The 16906-nt window shown below is 42.9% G+C and overlaps 1 protein-coding gene across 1 annotated transcript in view; it reads right to left on the bottom strand.

Annotated features, from left to right (window-relative positions):
- The window catches only part of GABRA6 (gamma-aminobutyric acid type A receptor subunit alpha6), a 119445-nt gene that overhangs the window by 32159 nt on the left and 70380 nt on the right, over nucleotides 1-16906 (bottom strand). The window contains exon 6 of the mRNA XM_075344444.1: nucleotides 3568-3711. Within this exon, the coding sequence (XP_075200559.1) occupies nucleotides 3568-3711 (144 nt within the window). The remainder of the gene's footprint in view (nucleotides 1-3567; nucleotides 3712-16906) is intronic.

The raw sequence follows: 16906 nt of genomic DNA, 5'->3' as shown, positions 1-16906 counted from the left end.
ATCGAGCGCTCGGAGAGAAAAGACCAGCATCCATGTGGGCATGATCAATTTCTTCTGTTTATTTAACCAACGTACAGTTTATTTATACCATTTACAGATCAATGTGATTTTGCAAATAAGGCTTTTAGCTGGACTTTACAAGTTGCTCATATGACCTTTAAGTTTTAGCAAAACAAAAATGTAGAGTCGTGCATATGAGATAAGAAGAAGATAAGAAGAACATTTAGAGACAATAATAATCCTTGAGACTGTCTCTTATTCCGAAGGCTCTATGACTATGAACTACCATCAGATATACTTACTAATAACAATAAATCTTTAATGAAGAAATAGAGAAACTATTAACCCTTCTATATCAACTGAAACCAATGTCCCCACTGCCATGAGATCTTCCCGGAGCTCCTTCCTTGTAGTCCTTGGGTTAGCCTTGACTCTTCGGACAAGCCTGGCCTCGGCACGGGTGGAAACTTTCAAAGGCTGTCCAGGCCGTGGAAGGCTAACAGTAGTTCCATAAGCCTTCCACTTACAGATGATGCTCCCAACAGTGGAGACAGGTAGGCCCAACTCCTTGGAAAGGGTTTTGTACCCCTTGCCAGCCTTGTGACCCTCCACGATCTTGTCTCTGATGGCCTTGGAATGCTCCTTTGTCTTTCCCATGTTGACCAAGTATGAGTGCTGTTCACAAGTTAGGGAGGGTCTTAATTAGTCAGAAAAGGCTGGAAAAAGAGATAATTAATCCAAACATGTGAAGCTCATTGTTCTTTGTGCCTGAAATACTTCTTAATACTTTAGGGGAACCAAACAGAATTCTTGTGGTTTGAGGGGTTGAATAATAAATGACCCTCTGAATAAACTTTTCCCAATTTAAAAAAAAAATAAAAAAAGAAATAACATTCTTTTTTGCTGCAGTGCATTTCAAACTTCCAGGCTGATCTACAGTCCAAATGTCACAATGCCAAGTTACTTCTGAATGTGTAAACCTGCTAAATCTGCAGGGGGTTGAATACTACTTGTAGGCACTGTATATATTGTACTAATAGTTTAGGCATTTGCTTCTAAATTATACGTCTCCTGTCTGTTGCCACTTCTAGATTTGCTTCAAGGAATCATAAATGTATTGATTGCAGCCTAAATGCACTGGGATATTCCAGGATGATTTTCAATTTAGTATTATAGGTGGCTGCCTACTCACATAAAAATACTGAGTATTAGAATAGATAGAGGGCTAGATAGATAGAGTCCCTGTGAGCACACGCTGCATTTCTCCCAAGCGGTAATGTGTTGTTCACATTACTGGCCGTGAGAAATGACCTGTGGTTACCTCTGCAGGCTCGTTACGAGACTGCATTCAGCGCTGTGTGTCAGTCGCAGCTGGATGAAGCATTGCAGGATGTGGATTACGCCGGAGCTGTGTGTTTGGGAGGGGTTAATAAAGGGGTGAAACGGGCTTTTTTGTGTTTAGTTTAAAATAAAGGATTTTTCGGTGTGTGTTTATTCACTTTACTTACGGGTTGATCAGCTGTCTCATAGACACTGCCATGATCAAGCTTAGAGGCAGCAATCCGCTGCCATTAACTCCTTATATTACCCTGATTGCCACCGCATCATGGCAACAGGAAGAGACGGGGACACTCCGGTACTGACGCATAATGGATGCGACAGTCCCGGGGCAGCCGTGTTCTGATATTCTCGGCTGCGGGGGGGGGGCATTAACCCTGTCCCTTTCCCTCCCCAGCTTGTGAATACCGGGCCGCCTCTGTGTGTTTACTTCGGCTGGACGGTAAAAATACAGCGGAGCTCTTGTGTTTTTTTTTCTATATGTCCGTTTGATTTGTGTGCTGATTCTATATGTCTGTGTGTGAGTGTGATTATGTGTGTTCTATGTCTATGTGATCTTTGTGTGTTTACTCTCTGCTCCACTTCCTCTTCCTGTCATAATGACATCACTTCGCTGCAAACCGCAGGCAGCGATAAACATTATGTCCCGAAACCGCGAAATACCGCAGGGAATAACGCAGGAAAACGCAATGAACCGCACAGAATTTGCTACCTGCATTATTCCCTGCAGAATTTCACGATTACATTGCAGTCAATGGAGTGAAATACAGTGATGTGCGGAAAAGAAGTGACATGCAATTGTTTTTGCTGCGGGAATCCCGCAGCAAAACATGCAGCTGTCAAAATCCGCATAGTGCGCACAGCATTTTTTTTCCCATAGGTTTTGCTGGTGAATCACTGCAGAGATGTTATGAACATAACATGCAGCGAAACATGCAGCAAAACCGCAGGAAATCCGTGGCAAAAACCGGCAAGTGCGCACAGGGCCTAAAAGCTTTAAGATATCAGAGCACACCACAAATACCAGATCACATTACCTAAATATACAGCTTCATCTTCCATTGAACCCATACTGTAAATTAACCAATCATTTGCATTTTTGACCATTACTGTCTATCTTGCACTTATGATACTAATGGTAATATTTATGTTATTCATTTCATTTTTATCTATTTTGTTTTATCTATGGTTGATGCACAAGATTTTTCATTGGATGATTTCATGATAAGAAATATATTAATTAAAGGAAAGTGATATTCCTTTTAGTTAGGTTAAGGTTACTCCCCAATAAATTTTATCCCAAGCTACTGTATATTTCTGAAAAATTTTGCTACATTATGTTCTTCCTCATTAGAGATGAGTGGTCCTGTCAAGGTTTAGTTCTGGTCATGTTCACCGACTTTCCTGGTGTTTGCCGAACAGCTCAATGGACAGCTCAACGAACATACCCGAACACCATTGAATTCAAAAGGAGGCAAAACGTATGTGTTAATAAGAGCTAAGGAGGCTGGTGTTAGTAAGAGCTAGTGTTAGTTTATGCTAAGGAGGCTGCAAAAGAAAGAAAACTAGGAATAAACCAGGCACGTTATGCTTACTGAGTCTTTCGCGCAGCTGTAATACTACTTCCAGGGCCATTCATTATCTCTCATGTATATACACTACTTCCCCTGCCCACCATCTGTGATAACATCTGTGATTGGCGAAGTCACACTGCTGGTGTCTGATTGGCTGCCCTTCCAGTAGCAGTCTGTCTGCCCGAGAGAAGTGTAAAAATAAAAAAATAAATAAAAAAATTGGCGTAGGGTCCTCCGTAAATTGATACCAGCACAGGTACAGCATATGGCTGCAGGCTCACACACTGTCTGTGTGAGGTTCACTGCAGTGAACTGAGATATCCTCACTGTCCTCTCATTAGTTAGGGCATCTGTAGGGTTTCCAAGGGTCTCAGGGTGCAGCTTGGCTACAGTTGCGGAGACTGTATACGGACTGGCTAGGAGAGTAGGGACAGCTATAGGTGAGGGAGGTGTCCCATCTACCCTCTCACTAGTATCAGGGCCCACCATTGTTATTGTCTCCCCGGTGTCCCCCCTTGTTTGTGGTGTTGACTTGGTGATTATTTCATTGTGCATGAGACTCTTTTTGGTCTGAACACGCTCGCCACGCAGGAAAGTATGACAGGATGTTGGAGATATGTATAATCCTTTAAATTAATAATGGAATCTCATTTACCTGTATTAGACTTCAATGTTTCACTGGAAACAGTTTGTCCAACAAGATCATACTGTAGAAGACTTGAAGACTCTTGTGGCACTTCCACTGAATACAGAGGACCTTTTTTCCATGTATAAATAATTTCAGATTTGGGATAGGCATCTGTGCAAGAATGATAAATATAATTAATGCAAAGATTAAGCTGATGAATACAATATAAGAAATATCATTTGCAAAGAAATGCATGTAATTAAATATTTATATTTTAAAATATTTATGCCTAATCATTTTTTGACAGAAAGCTCAAATAGGATCAGGCGTACAGATCCAATATTAGCAAGTATCTAATTTTTTACTTAAAAAAATCATTGCAACTGCAGTATTTTCTGCTGTACCAGGTCATGGTAGAAAAATGTCCCCCCAAAAATAAGCATGCATGTTTACAATGAAAGCTTCTACTATTTTAGAAACTCAAGCTTTCTTATTTTTCCTGGAATGATAAACCATAGGAATTGTAAGGCCCTAAATTATCACAATGGTACCTGTAAGGCTTGTAAATTTTTAGCAAGAATTCAGAATAATGGTATACAGTGGTATGCAAACGTTTGGGCACCCGTGGTCAAAATTACTGTGATTGTAAACAGTTCAGCACGTTGAAATTTAACTGATCTCAAATAGGCATAAAGTTAAAGATGACACAATTTATTTGTATTTTAGGCAAAAAAATGTACTCTTTTACATTTTTGACTCTTCCATGAAGGCCAGAGTTTTGCAGGTGTCTATTAACAGTAGAGATGAGCGAACTGGTCCCGGTTCGGCTCGAGGCCGGTTCGCCGAACGGGGGTCCCGTTCGAGTTCGGCTCGTCAAACGTTCGACGAACCGAACTCGAACGTATAGGCTATAATGGGAGGCAATCACAAACACATAAAAATGCATTATAAATGTACACAAACAGTTAATAAACATTGCCATAACACTTACCGGTCCTCGCGATCCCTTCTGCACTCTGTCTCCTGCCGCTATTTTATCCGATGATCGCTGAATCCTCCCGGTGACCTGCACTGCCAGCAGAGAAGCAGGACCTATCGTGACGTCAAAATAGCCATGTGACCAGTCACGTGGCTATTATCTCATTGGCTACAGACTGGTCACATGACTATGACACGTCATGTAGGACCTGCGAGTGCATCTCTCTGGTACACGGTGCACATATGTGTATCGCCGTGTACCGGCGACATGCTCTAGCACACGGTCGACTCCCCGTTCCGTTAGGGACCGGCTGACACAGCCGGTCATTAACGGAGATCACCGTTGCCATAGCAACGCAGTTAGCGGTGACGTCACCGCTAACCGCGGCTCCGAGAGCACCGTTGCTATGGTAACGCGTCTGTCAGCATTACCGCTAGCAGCCAGCACTGATCACTCACGGAGTGAAGGCTGTATGCTGCTTCCCGATTGTAGTAAGCATTGTAGTGAGGATGGAGGTTCCCCAGCCCCAAGTGATGAGCTGGTGAATCTCATCCTCACTACAATCGTCACTACTACTACACTAGAAAGAAAGAAGACAGAAGAGCAGGATCGTGGAGGGCTGACAGGGGGTAATAAAGATAGAGTCTCTAATGTGTCTGTGTATTTATTTCTATTAAAGTATTTTTTCTCTGTGTGGTGTCTTTTTTTAACCCTTTATTGGAGATTCTTAATGGCCGGGTCAAACGTGCCTGACATTAAGAATCTCTGGCTTAATACTGGCTGGTAAAACAAAGCCAGTATTAACTCATGATTACCCAACAAGCCACCCGGCTCCAGGGCTGTTGGAAGAGTTGGATACAGCGCCAGATGATGGCGCTTCTATGAGAGCGCCATTTTCTGGGACGGCTGCGGACTGAAATCCGCAGCAGAGGCGCCCACAAACCTCGGGCTAACCTGTGCTGCGGATTCCAATCCCCAGCTGCCTAGTTGTACCCGGCTGGACACAAAAATAGGGCGAAGCCCACGTCATTTGTTTTTTAATTATTTCATGAAATAAGTGAAATAATTAAAAAAAACGGGCTTCCCTATATTTTTGGTTCCCAGCCGGGTACAAATAGGCAACTGGGGGTTGGAGGCAGCCCGTGGCTGCCAGCTGTACCTGGCTAGCATACAAAAATATGGCGAAGCCCACGTCATTTTTTTGGTGGGCAAAAAACCTCTGCATACAGTCCTGGATGGAGTATGCTGAGCCTTGTAGTTCTGCAGCTGCTGTCTGCTCTTCTCCATACATACAGACAGCAGCTGCAGAACTACAAGGCTCAGCATACTCCATCCAGGACTGTATGCAGAAGTTTTTTGCCCCCTGAAAAAATTATGTGCGCTTCGCCATATTTTTGTATGCTAGCCAGGTACAGCAGGCAGGTACGGCTGCCCCCAACCCCCAGTTGCCTATTTGTACCCAGCTGGGAACCAAAAATAAAGGGAAGCCCTTTTTTTATTATTTCATGAATTTCATGAAATAATTAGAAAACAAATGACGTAGGCTTTGCCCCATTTTTGTGTCGAGCCAGGTACAACTAGGCAGCTGGGGATTGGAATCCGCACCACCGGTTGGCCTGAGCTTTCTGGGCCCCACTGCTGCGAATTGCAGTCTGCAGCCACCTCAGAAAATGGCATTTTCATAGAAGCGCCATCTTCTGGCGCTGTATCCAACTCCTCCAGCACCTGCCTGCTATACCTGGCTAGCATACAAAAATATGGCGAAGCTCACGTCCTTTTTTTGTAGTTTTTTGGCAAAAAAAATAAAAAATGCTTCCCTGGATTTTCCATTGCCAGTGAAGGTAACACCAAGCAGTGGGGGTTAGCAGCCAGTAGCTGCTTGGATTACCCTTAGCTAGCAATACTAAAAATGCAGCGGGAGCCCATATATATTTTTTTTAATTATTTATTTAAATAACTAAAAATAAAATGGGCTTCCCTGTATTTTGATTGCTGGACATCACAGTGCTGTAAAAATAAATCTTTAAAAAAATGACGTAGCACTCCGCGGTATTTTTGATTCTCAGCGCAGATAAAGCAGACAGCTATGGGTTGCCACCCCCATCTGCCTGCTGTTACCTTGGTTGGCAATCAAAATACAGGGAAGCCCATTAATTTTTTCTATTTAAAAAATAGTTAAAAAAAAAAAATTACGTTGGGTCCCCCCATTTTTGATAGCCAGCTAGGGTAAAGCAGACGGCTGTAGCCTGAAAACCACAGCTGGCAGCTTTACCGTGGTTGGGGATCCAATGTGGAGGTCCCCTCAGGTTTTTTTTTATAATTATTTTATAAATATTAATAATTACACAATAAAAGTAGGGTCCCCCCCAAATTGGATCACCAGCCAAGGTAAAGCGGACAGCTGTGGTCTGGTATTCTCAGGATGGGAAGGTCCATAGTTATTGGGCCTTCACAGCCTAAAAATAGCAGGCCGCAGGCACCCCAGAAGTGGCGCATCCACTAGATGCGCCAATCCTGGCGCTTCACCCCAGCTCATCCCGTGCCCTGGTGCAGTGGCAAACGGGGTAATAAATTGGGTTGATACTAGCTGTAAAGTCACCTGAGATCAAGCCCAGCAGTTTGTGATGTCATGGCGTCTATTAGATACCCAACATCATAAACTGTCAGTACTAACAAAAACAAAAAATCGACAAAAGAAATTTATTTGAAAAAACAGTCCCCAAAACATTTCCTCTTTCACCAATTTATTGTAAGAAAAAAAATAAAGGGGTCCCACGACGACTCTGGACCGTCTAGAATATGGGGGGGAGACACTCAGGGAACGTATCCCCCATTTTCTAGGAGTGCGGACCCTTCATGTGAGGAGTGTGGGTGCAATGAATCTGCACTCACTCTTCTCAGGTCCACAGCAGCAGAGTCCATGTCGTAATGGTTGCTACCAAAGCTGCAATGCCCTGCTCATGAGGTAAGGGCATGCCTAATCAGGAGAACTACTGTAGAGGAAGCTCTGCTCACTGGTATATAGGTGCTCAGAGGTAATAATAGATAAAATTAGTGAGTAACCTCGGCACTCTATATCTCCCAGACTAAGTCAGTAAGTCACAATGGATAGTAATGCAAAATCACTCTTTATTGGTCCGTATTAAGAAATTTTTTTTTTCATAAGCATATATGTTTTTGTCCAAAACAAGTTACAAATGACGTTTCGGCCTGAGCCTTCGTCAGATTGGACTTATCTGCATGTAAACATGAAAAATGACAATAATCAGTATCACATAAGAGTGAGAGAACAATAACATAAACTCGAACAATGTAGAGGTACAATTGGGATGCAGCAAAAAAATTGCAACACAGCAAGAAATGAAACACATGATACAAATGTCATAATACAGTACAAGGACAATATAGTAATGACAAATATGGGGTCAGAGTAGGCTTAGACAGCTCTGGTACGAAAGAGATGTCAATCATAAAGTAACATGTGCAGTAGGTGTAGAGCTACAGTATGCATGGCAGAGCTAATGGGTAGACCGACCATAGAAAAAGAACGGAGAAAAAGTGGAGAAAAAGTGGAGCATAAGAGGAGAAAAAGTGGAGAAAAAGTGGAGAAAAAAGTTGAGAAAAAAGTGGAGAAAAAGTGGAGAAAAAGTGGAGCATAAGAGGAGAAAAAGTGGAGAAAAAGTGGAGAAAAGTGGAGAAAAAGTGGAGCATAAGAGGAGAAAAAGTGGAGAAAAAAGTGGAGAAAAAGTGGAGAAAAAGTGGAGCATAAGAGGAGAAAAAGTGGAGAAAAAGTGGAGAAAAAGTGGAGAAAAAGTGGAGCATAAGAGGAGAAAAAGTGGAGAAAAAAGTGGAGAAAAAGTGGAGAAAAAGTGGAGCATAAGAGGAGAAAAAGTGGAGAAAAAGTGGAGAAAAAAGTGGAGAAAAAGTGGAGAAAAAGTGGAGAAAAAGTGGAGAAAAAGTGGAGAAAAAGTGGAGAAAAAAGTGTAGAAAAAAGTGGAGAAAAAGTGGAGAAAAAGTAGAGAAAAAGTGGAGAAAAAGTGGAGCATAAGAGGAGAAAAAGTGGAGAAAAACTGGAGAAAAAGTGGAGCATAAGAGGAGAAAAAGTGGAGAAAAAGTGGAGAAAAAGTGGAGAAAAAGTGGAGCATAAGAGGAGAAAAAGTGGAGAAAAAAGTGGAGAAAAAGTGGAGAAAAAGTGGAGCATAAGAGGAGAAAAAGTGGAGAAAAAGTGGAGAAAAAGTGGAGAAAAAGTGGAGCATAGGAGGAGAAAAAGTGGAGAAAAAGTGGAGAAAAAGTGGAGAAAAAGTGGAGCATAAGAGGAGAAAAAGTGGAGAAAAAGTGGAGAAAAAGTGGAGCATAAGAGGAGAAAAAGTGGAGAAAAAGTGGAGAAAAAAGTGGAGAAAAAAGTGGAGAAAAAGTGGAGAAAAAGTGGAGAAAAAGTGGAGAAAAAGTGGAGCATAAGAGGAGAAAAAGTGGAGAAAAAGTTGAGAAAAAGTGGAGAAAAAGTGGAGAAAAAGTGGAGCATAAGAGGAGAAAAAGTGGAGAAAAAAGTGGAGAAAAAGTGGAGAAAAAGTGGAGCATAAGAGGAGAAAAAGTGGAGAAAAAGTGGAGAAAAAGTGGAGAAAAAGTGGAGAAAAAGTGGAGCATAAGAGGAGAAAAAGTGGAGAAAAAGTGGAGAAAAAAGTGGAGAAAAAAGTGGAGAAAAAGTGGAGAAAAAGTGGAGCATAAGAGGAGAAAAAGTGGAGAAAAAAGTGGAGAAAAAGTGGAGAAAAAGTGGAGCATAAGAGGAGAAAAAGTGGAGAAAAAGTGGAGAAAAAGTGGAGCATAAGTGGAGAAAAAGTGGAGAAAAAGTGGAGAAAAAGTGGAGCATAAGAGGAGAAAAAGTGGAGAAAAAAGTGGAGAAAAAGTGGAGAAAAAGTGGAGCATAAGAGGAGAAAAAGTGGAGAAAAAGTGGAGCATAAGAGGAGAAAAAGTGGAGAAAAAGTGGAGAAAAAGTGGAGAAAAAGTGGAGCATAAGAGGAGAAAAAGTGGAGAAAAAAGTGGAGAAAAAGTGGAGAAAAAGTGGAGCATAAGAGGAGAAAAAGTGGAGAAAAAAGTGGAGAAAAAGTGGAGAAAAAGTGGAGAAAAAGTGGAGCATAAGAGGAGAAAAAGTGGAGAAAAAGTGGAGAAAAAAGTGGAGAAAAAAGTGGAGAAAAAGTGGAGAAAAAGTGGAGATTAAGAGGAGAAAAAGTGGAGAAAAAGTGGAGCATAAGAGGAGAAAAAGTGGAGAAAAAGTGGAGAAAAAGTGGAGAAAAAGTGGAGCATAAGAGGAGAAAAAGTGGAGAAAAAAGTGGAGAAAAAGTGGAGAAAAAGTGGAGAAAAAGTGGAGATTAAGAGGAGAAAAAGTGGAGAAAAAAGTGGAGAAAAAGTGGAGAAAAAGTGGAGATTAAGAGGAGAAAAAGTGGAGAAAAAGTGGAGAAAAAGTGGAGCATAAGAGGAGAAAAAGTGGAGAAAAAAGTGGAGAAAAAGTGGAGAAATAGTGGAGATTAAGAGGAGAAAAAGTGGAGAAAAAGTGGAGCATAAGAGGAGAAAAAGTGGAGAATAAGAGGAGAAAAAGTGGAGAATAAGTGGAGAAAAAAATGGAGAAAAAGTGGAGAAAAAAATGGAGAAAAAGTGGAACACCCTTTGGTACCTTTCATGTGGCACTAAGGGGTGCTTAGCTTTGTATTTAGCCAAAAAAATGAAAAAAAAATGATGTAGGGTTCCCCCTAGTTTTGTAGCCAGCTAGGGTAAAGCAGACGGCTGCAGCCTGCAGACCACAGCTGGCAACCTCACCTTGGCTGGTAATCCAAAACTGAGGGCACCCCACGCTGTTATTTTAAATTAAATAAATAATTAAAAAAAAAAACACGTAGGGGTCCCCCAAAATTGGATCACCAGCCAAGGTAAAGCAGACAGCTGGGGCCTGATATTCTCAGACTAGGGAGGTCCATGGTTATTGGAATCTCCCCAGCCTAAAAATAGCAGGCCGCAGCCGCCCCAGAAGTGGCGCATCCATTAGATGCGCCAATCCTGGTGCTTCGCCCCAGCTCATCCCGCGCCCTGGTGCGGTGGCAAACGGGGTAATATATGGGGTTAATACCAGATGTGTAATGTCACCTGGCATCAAGCCCTGGGGTTGGTGAGGTCAGGCGTCTATCAGATACCCGACATCACCAACCCAGTCAGTAATAAAAAAAAATAGACGACAAACACATTTTTATTTGAAAAAACACTCCCCAAAACATTCCCTCTTTAACCAATTTATTAGATTGAAAAACAAATCCAGGTATGCTGTAATCCAAGGGGTTGCCATGACGATCCACACTGTCCCAGTCAATGAAGAGCAGGATGTTCCCCATTGGCTGGGAGAGCAATGCAGTGACCTGAGCTAACATCAATGGGTCAGCCCAGGTCACTGCAGGGGGGTGACAAGTGCTGCTGTCAGCGAGGTACATTACCTGCGCTGATCTCCAGCACACTGACAGCACCTGTCACTGAGTTCAATGACCGGCGCCTTCCCCTCAAGTATCGCGAGAGGTCCGTGACGTCACCGCTAGTCAGTCTCGGGTCGGAAGCGAGAGGTGATGTGACAAGCGGCGGCCATGGAGGACAGTGACAGCGCTGAGGTCGGGATGGCGGGACTTTATCACCGCAGGTAAGCCGAGCGAGCGGGCGGGGGGGGGGGTGTGTGTTTGTGTGTGTGTGTGTGTGTATGTATGTGTACATGCCGCGGGCAGGAGGGGGCGGAGCGAGCTGAGCGGGAAAGTGTGGGCTTCCTGCACGTAACTGAGATAAACATCGGGTTACTAACCAAAGCGCTTTGCTTGGATACCCGATGTTTATCTTGGTTACCAGCTTGTGGCAGGCTGCCAGCGATGGCTCCTGCTCACTGTAGCTGTAAAAAGCCCTGCTTTTTGCTGCTAGAACCGTTCTCGAACGTATCTAGAACTATCGAGCTTTTAGCAAAAAGCTCGAATTCTAGTTCGATCTCGAACAGCCCCAAAAATCACTCGAGCTTAGAACTGGAGAACCTCGAACCGCGAACCGCGCTCAACTCTAATTAACAGTAGAATAATGTACCACAACTCCAGAGTCTGCTAAACCTTCCTGAAGGTCTTTTGCAATAAAGCAGTGGTTCGGATTTGCCTCTCTAGCATTCCTACCAGCAGATTTCACAGAAATTTTGCTTGGTCCTCCAGACCTTATCTTGCCCTCCACTGTTCCTGGTAACTGCCATTTCTTAAATACATTACAAACTGAGGAAAGGGCAACTTGAAAATGCTTTGCTATCTTCTTATAGCCTTCTCCTGCTTTGTGGGTGTCCACCAATTTCATTTTCAGAGTGCTAGGCAGCTTCTTAGAAGAATTCATGGGTGCTATTTTTTGGCACAAAGATAGAATAAGCTAAGTTTTTATAAAGCTGTGAATTTTGCATCATCTGGCCTTTCCTAAAGATGACAGTGAACAAGCCATAACCCTAACAGGCTAATTAAGGTCTAAAATAATTTTTCAAAGTTATCTGAGCACACAAATCTTCAAGATTATCCAAAGTTTTGCATCAGCCCAATTACTTTTTGCAAACTTTAAATAAAAAAGATTAAAATATATTGTTTTGTCTAAAATAAAAAGGAAATGTGTCATCTATAACTTTATGCCTTTTATGAATCATTTCATCTTCACCTTGCTTAACTGTTCACAATAACCATAATTTTCACCAGAGGTGTACAAACTTTTCCATGCCACTGTATGTGATGTAAAACTGTAAAAAAAACTGGAGGAATCGAGTATATTGTGCAAAAAAAATATTTTATTCAACAACAAAGGTGACAATTAAAATACCAATGGTACAGAAAAAGAAAAAAGAAAGACTTAAGGAAGGTTGAAAACACTGACAATAAAATGCACCTATGTACAATTCACATTAATGGGATATTACACCTTTGCCCATCAAAAGCATAATGCAGATTAGTAGAAGGCATGCACTAAACAAATCTCCTGTAAAAAAGTGAGTGCAAAAAATCGTGGAAAGCATAATGGTGGTTCCTGAGAAGATTTACAGATATGAGCCACAAGCCAGTTTAAGGGAGAAAAAATTAATTCCCATGATACCTACCAGTGTATATGTGGTGCAAGGGTAAAACAGGGACAAACGATTGTACATGGGTGAGAAGTAAGAAAAAAAATGGCCCAACCTTTCTGGATGAGAATGGACCGATTAGACTGGGGTTGAGCATAAAAAAAATATTTTATAAGACCATTTAAAGTTTACTATCTTACAGAATTACAATGTAGACATAAAATCGAAAGTCACACTGATGGTCTGTATGGCATCCGATTTTTCTCTTCCACTATACCGATTTTGGTGAGAAATCTCAGTGCGCTGCCATTTTTTTTTCATGCCAAATACAGTTGAGAAATAAATACAGATCCGCATTGCTTCATTGAATAACATTGGTTTGAGGGCAATCCTTTGTTTTCTTATCAGATTGTACTTGTCTGATTTATACTCTTGTGTGAGCGACCCTTAAGGGGTACTTCACACACAGCGAGATCGCTACCGAGATCGCTGCTGAGTCACAGTTTTTGCGATCTCGCTGTGTGTGACACTAAGCAGCGATCTGGCCCCTGCTGTGAAATCGCTGCTCGTTACACAGCCCTGGTTCATTTTATTATTGTTGCTCTCCCGCTGATAAGCACACATCGCTGTGTGTGACAGCAAGAGAGCAACAATCCTGAATGTGCAGGGAGCAGGAGCCGGCGTCTGACAGCCTGCGGTAAGCTGTAACCAAGGTAAACATCGGGTGACCAAGGTGGTTACCCGATATTTACCTTCGTTACCAGCGTCTGCAGCTCTCACGCTGCCAGTGCCGGCTCCCTGCTCCCTGCACACGTAGCCGGAGGATACATCGGGTAAATAAGCAAAGGTTTGCTTATTAACCTGATGTGTGCTGTGGCTACAAGTGCAGGGAACCAGCGCTAAGCGGTGTGCGCTGGTAACTAAGGTAAACATCGGGTAACCATACTCGATGTTTACCTTAGTTACCAGTGTCCGCAGCTTCCAGACGCCGGCTCCCTGCAAGCGCAGCGTCGCTTCCACGTCGCTGCTGGCTGGGGGCTGGTCACTGGTCGCTGGTGAGATCTGCCTGTTTGACAGCTCACCAGCGACCATGTAGCGACGCAGCAGCGATCCTGACCAGGTCAGATCGCTGGTGGGATCGCTGCTGCGTTGCTAAAGTGTGACGGTACCCTAAGGGTCAGGGTTTTGAGGTTTCCTGTTTTCTTTGGAATACTTTAGCCTCCAGAATCAGTTCTAAAGTAATCATTTGTGAAACATTATCTGTACTGGAATATTCTAGTGTTTAAATCTGTGCTTGATGGAATCACACTTTGATCCAATAATGGGCTACTCATGGATCCCCTCTAAGTCAACTGGAAAAAATAGATCACATCTAAACTAATCTGATTTAACTGAACTAATCTTTCATATCCGTCATTGATCCTATAAAACAAAGCTATAATGCCAGTGTGACCATAACATAATCCATTTAGGGTCTATTCATAATATCTTTATGCTGTTCTATTATTTCCAATACTTTTTGGGCCTGTTAATTCCAATAAAAAAAGAAAAAGTAAAAAGGTTGAGACAGCAATGGATCATCAGATCTAAATATATATAAAAGTATAAGTATATTTTGTTAATTTGCAACACTAAAATTATAGATAACTTCCGATGTCTTAATTTAAAGGGGTTAGTCAATATTTTTTTCTTTTAAAATATTATATTATTGTTTATTTTTTTATTTGCCTTAGTTCATTAACAGCCTACAAAGCATAAAGCATGAGTATGTAACATGCCAAGTTGTGTAGAAGCATAACATTAAGTCAGATAAATTCTCAGGAAAACATTGAGCAATATTCAGTTAATGAAAAATTGGGCAATTTTACAAAGTAAAGCCTGCTTTACACGAGTCGATCTATCGTGCGATAGCACGAGCGATCGTACCTGCCCCCGTCGTTTTTGCATCACGGGCAAATCGCTGCCCGTGGCGCACAAACTCGTTTAACCCCCGTCACACGCACTTACCTTCCGGACGACCTCGCTGTGGGCGACGAACGTCCACTTCCTGAAGTGGGAGGGACGTTCGGCGTCACAGCGACGTCACACGGCAGCCGGCCAACAGATGCGGAGGGGCGGAGATGAGCAGGATGTATACATCCCGCCCACCTCCTTCCTTCCATTAAGCCGACGGGTGCCGTGGGACGCAGGTACGCTGTGTTCATCGTTCCCGTGGTGTCACACGAAGCAATGTGTGAGGCCACGGAAACGATGAACAATCTGCACTCATGAAAATAAATGATATTATGAAAGTTAACGACGAGTACACGACTCACGATTTGTGAGCGATACTGCGTCGCTCAGAAGTGTCACACGAGACGACGTCATGCGCTATGCCGGATGTGCGTCACGAAAACCATGACCCCGACGACATATCGCACAATAAATTGTCTCGTCTAAAGACCGCATAACAATATAAAACTGCCATACCAGATGGGACCAAACAGGTCAATTAAATCATAGTAGATCATGCAAGTCAAAGGACATTGTCTACACACACAAAAAATGCACTTTTTGATCATAGAATGGGAGGTGGTCTATATCATTGTAGTGGTAGACATCAATATGACTTTTATTTGGACCAGAGCTGCTTCAAAAGAGCTCAGAAACGCTTTCAAGAAAAGAAAAGTATCATAACAGCCCCGCGCTGGTCCCATTCTGATGATACCAGGTTACCTGCAGATCTGAAATGCCTGCCTGGAACCACAGTCTCAGAATGGCTGTCATGGACAAGCTAGAGGAAAGCCGCCCACTAAGCAGGATCCCGAGAACCCCAAAACCCTTTAACCCCTTTACAGGGATTTGGAATTACTAGAGGGCCCTGGAGATTGCTACCTGTGGAAGGCTGAGTCCAGAGGAGAGTAGTCAGAGATCAGGCAGGGGTCAAAACACAAGGATCAATATTCAGAACAGAGTGAAAACCAGAAACAAGCAGGAATAAAAAACTATATCTGGCAGCAATCAGCAAACAAGAGGGGGAATTTGAAGGGTGTGGTGTCTTCCTATTGGCTATAGCTGAGAGGTGGAAACTTCAGCTGGAAGACACACCACCACAGTCAGCCAGTGGTATTACAGGTCCTAGGGAAACCTAGCTTAGTGGATGGGCCCACCAGAGCCATTGGCACCGACTTTTCCCCTATCACCAGCACTGTCCGCAGCGGGAATACGGCGGCGCTTAATGACCGAAATAGAAGTCGCAAGAGCGTACTCCAATGGGGATGTGACAAGATCTTTATTTTCTACTGTAGGATTTACATCTTGACACACGGAAATATCACTGCTAAATAAAGCTACTCCAACTGTCAAAATACCGGGAGCGGCAGATCACTGCTCAATTAGTAAAAAAACCCCGATCCACTCCGGAATCTGGTGCCCATATAAGTTAATGGGGACCAGAATCCAGAGATTAAAAATGTTGGTGGAAGGGATAGGGGGGTAGGAACATGCGTGGTATACTCACTAAGGCTGTGTCATGGCGGCAAACTCCTTCCGGGTCACACTTTTCCCTTCCGGAGCCGACAATTCAATATTCACTGTTTTGCCCACCCACCGGCACGTGTAATTGGTTGCAGTTAGACGTGCCCTCACCCTGAGTGACAGCATGTCAGCTGACTGCAAGCAACCCCAGGCACCAGGACGGTCGGTGGGCAGGGAAAGCAGTGCAAGTGTCTGCGTGTCAGTATGTGAGCGTGCATGTAGATAGAAACACATGCGGCCAGCTCCTATCAGAAGAGTGTGTGGCTTTGCCAGTGATGCGATGTCAGGCTCTTACAAGTCTGGCTTGACATCAGCCGTCACGGCCTGCCGCTGTCTGAACATGAGTGTGCATGTACCTAAAAACACATGCACGCTCCTGTTAGAAGTGTGCGCGGCTGTGCCGATGATGCAATGTCAGATTCTTACAAGTCTGGCATGACATCACCTGGCACAGCCTGCCATTCTCTGAACATGAGTGTGCATGTAGCTAGAAACAAAATTATAATCTTGTTGTGATACCTTTTAATGGCTAACTAAAATAAAATGTTACAAAGCAAGCTTTCGAGACATCTCAGGTCCCTTCATCAAGCAAGGTATGACAAAATATCTGAAGAAACACAAATATATACACAAACAGAGCAGAGGGATGGCATAATAAAAGGATATTTAAATAAACAAATACTGAGCTTAGAGAGTGAATCCTTAATTAACTTTGATTAGTAGTGTGAAAGTTTTATTGTTCCAATATCCTTGTAGGATCAGAAGTCTGTTGCCCT

This window comes from Anomaloglossus baeobatrachus, chromosome 4 (assembly GCF_048569485.1).
Source record: "Anomaloglossus baeobatrachus isolate aAnoBae1 chromosome 4, aAnoBae1.hap1, whole genome shotgun sequence".
In the NCBI taxonomy this organism is placed as follows: domain Eukaryota; kingdom Metazoa; phylum Chordata; class Amphibia; order Anura; family Aromobatidae; genus Anomaloglossus; species Anomaloglossus baeobatrachus.
Note: the sequence above shows the minus strand (reverse complement) of the source record. Positions and strands in the feature narration are given on the sequence as shown.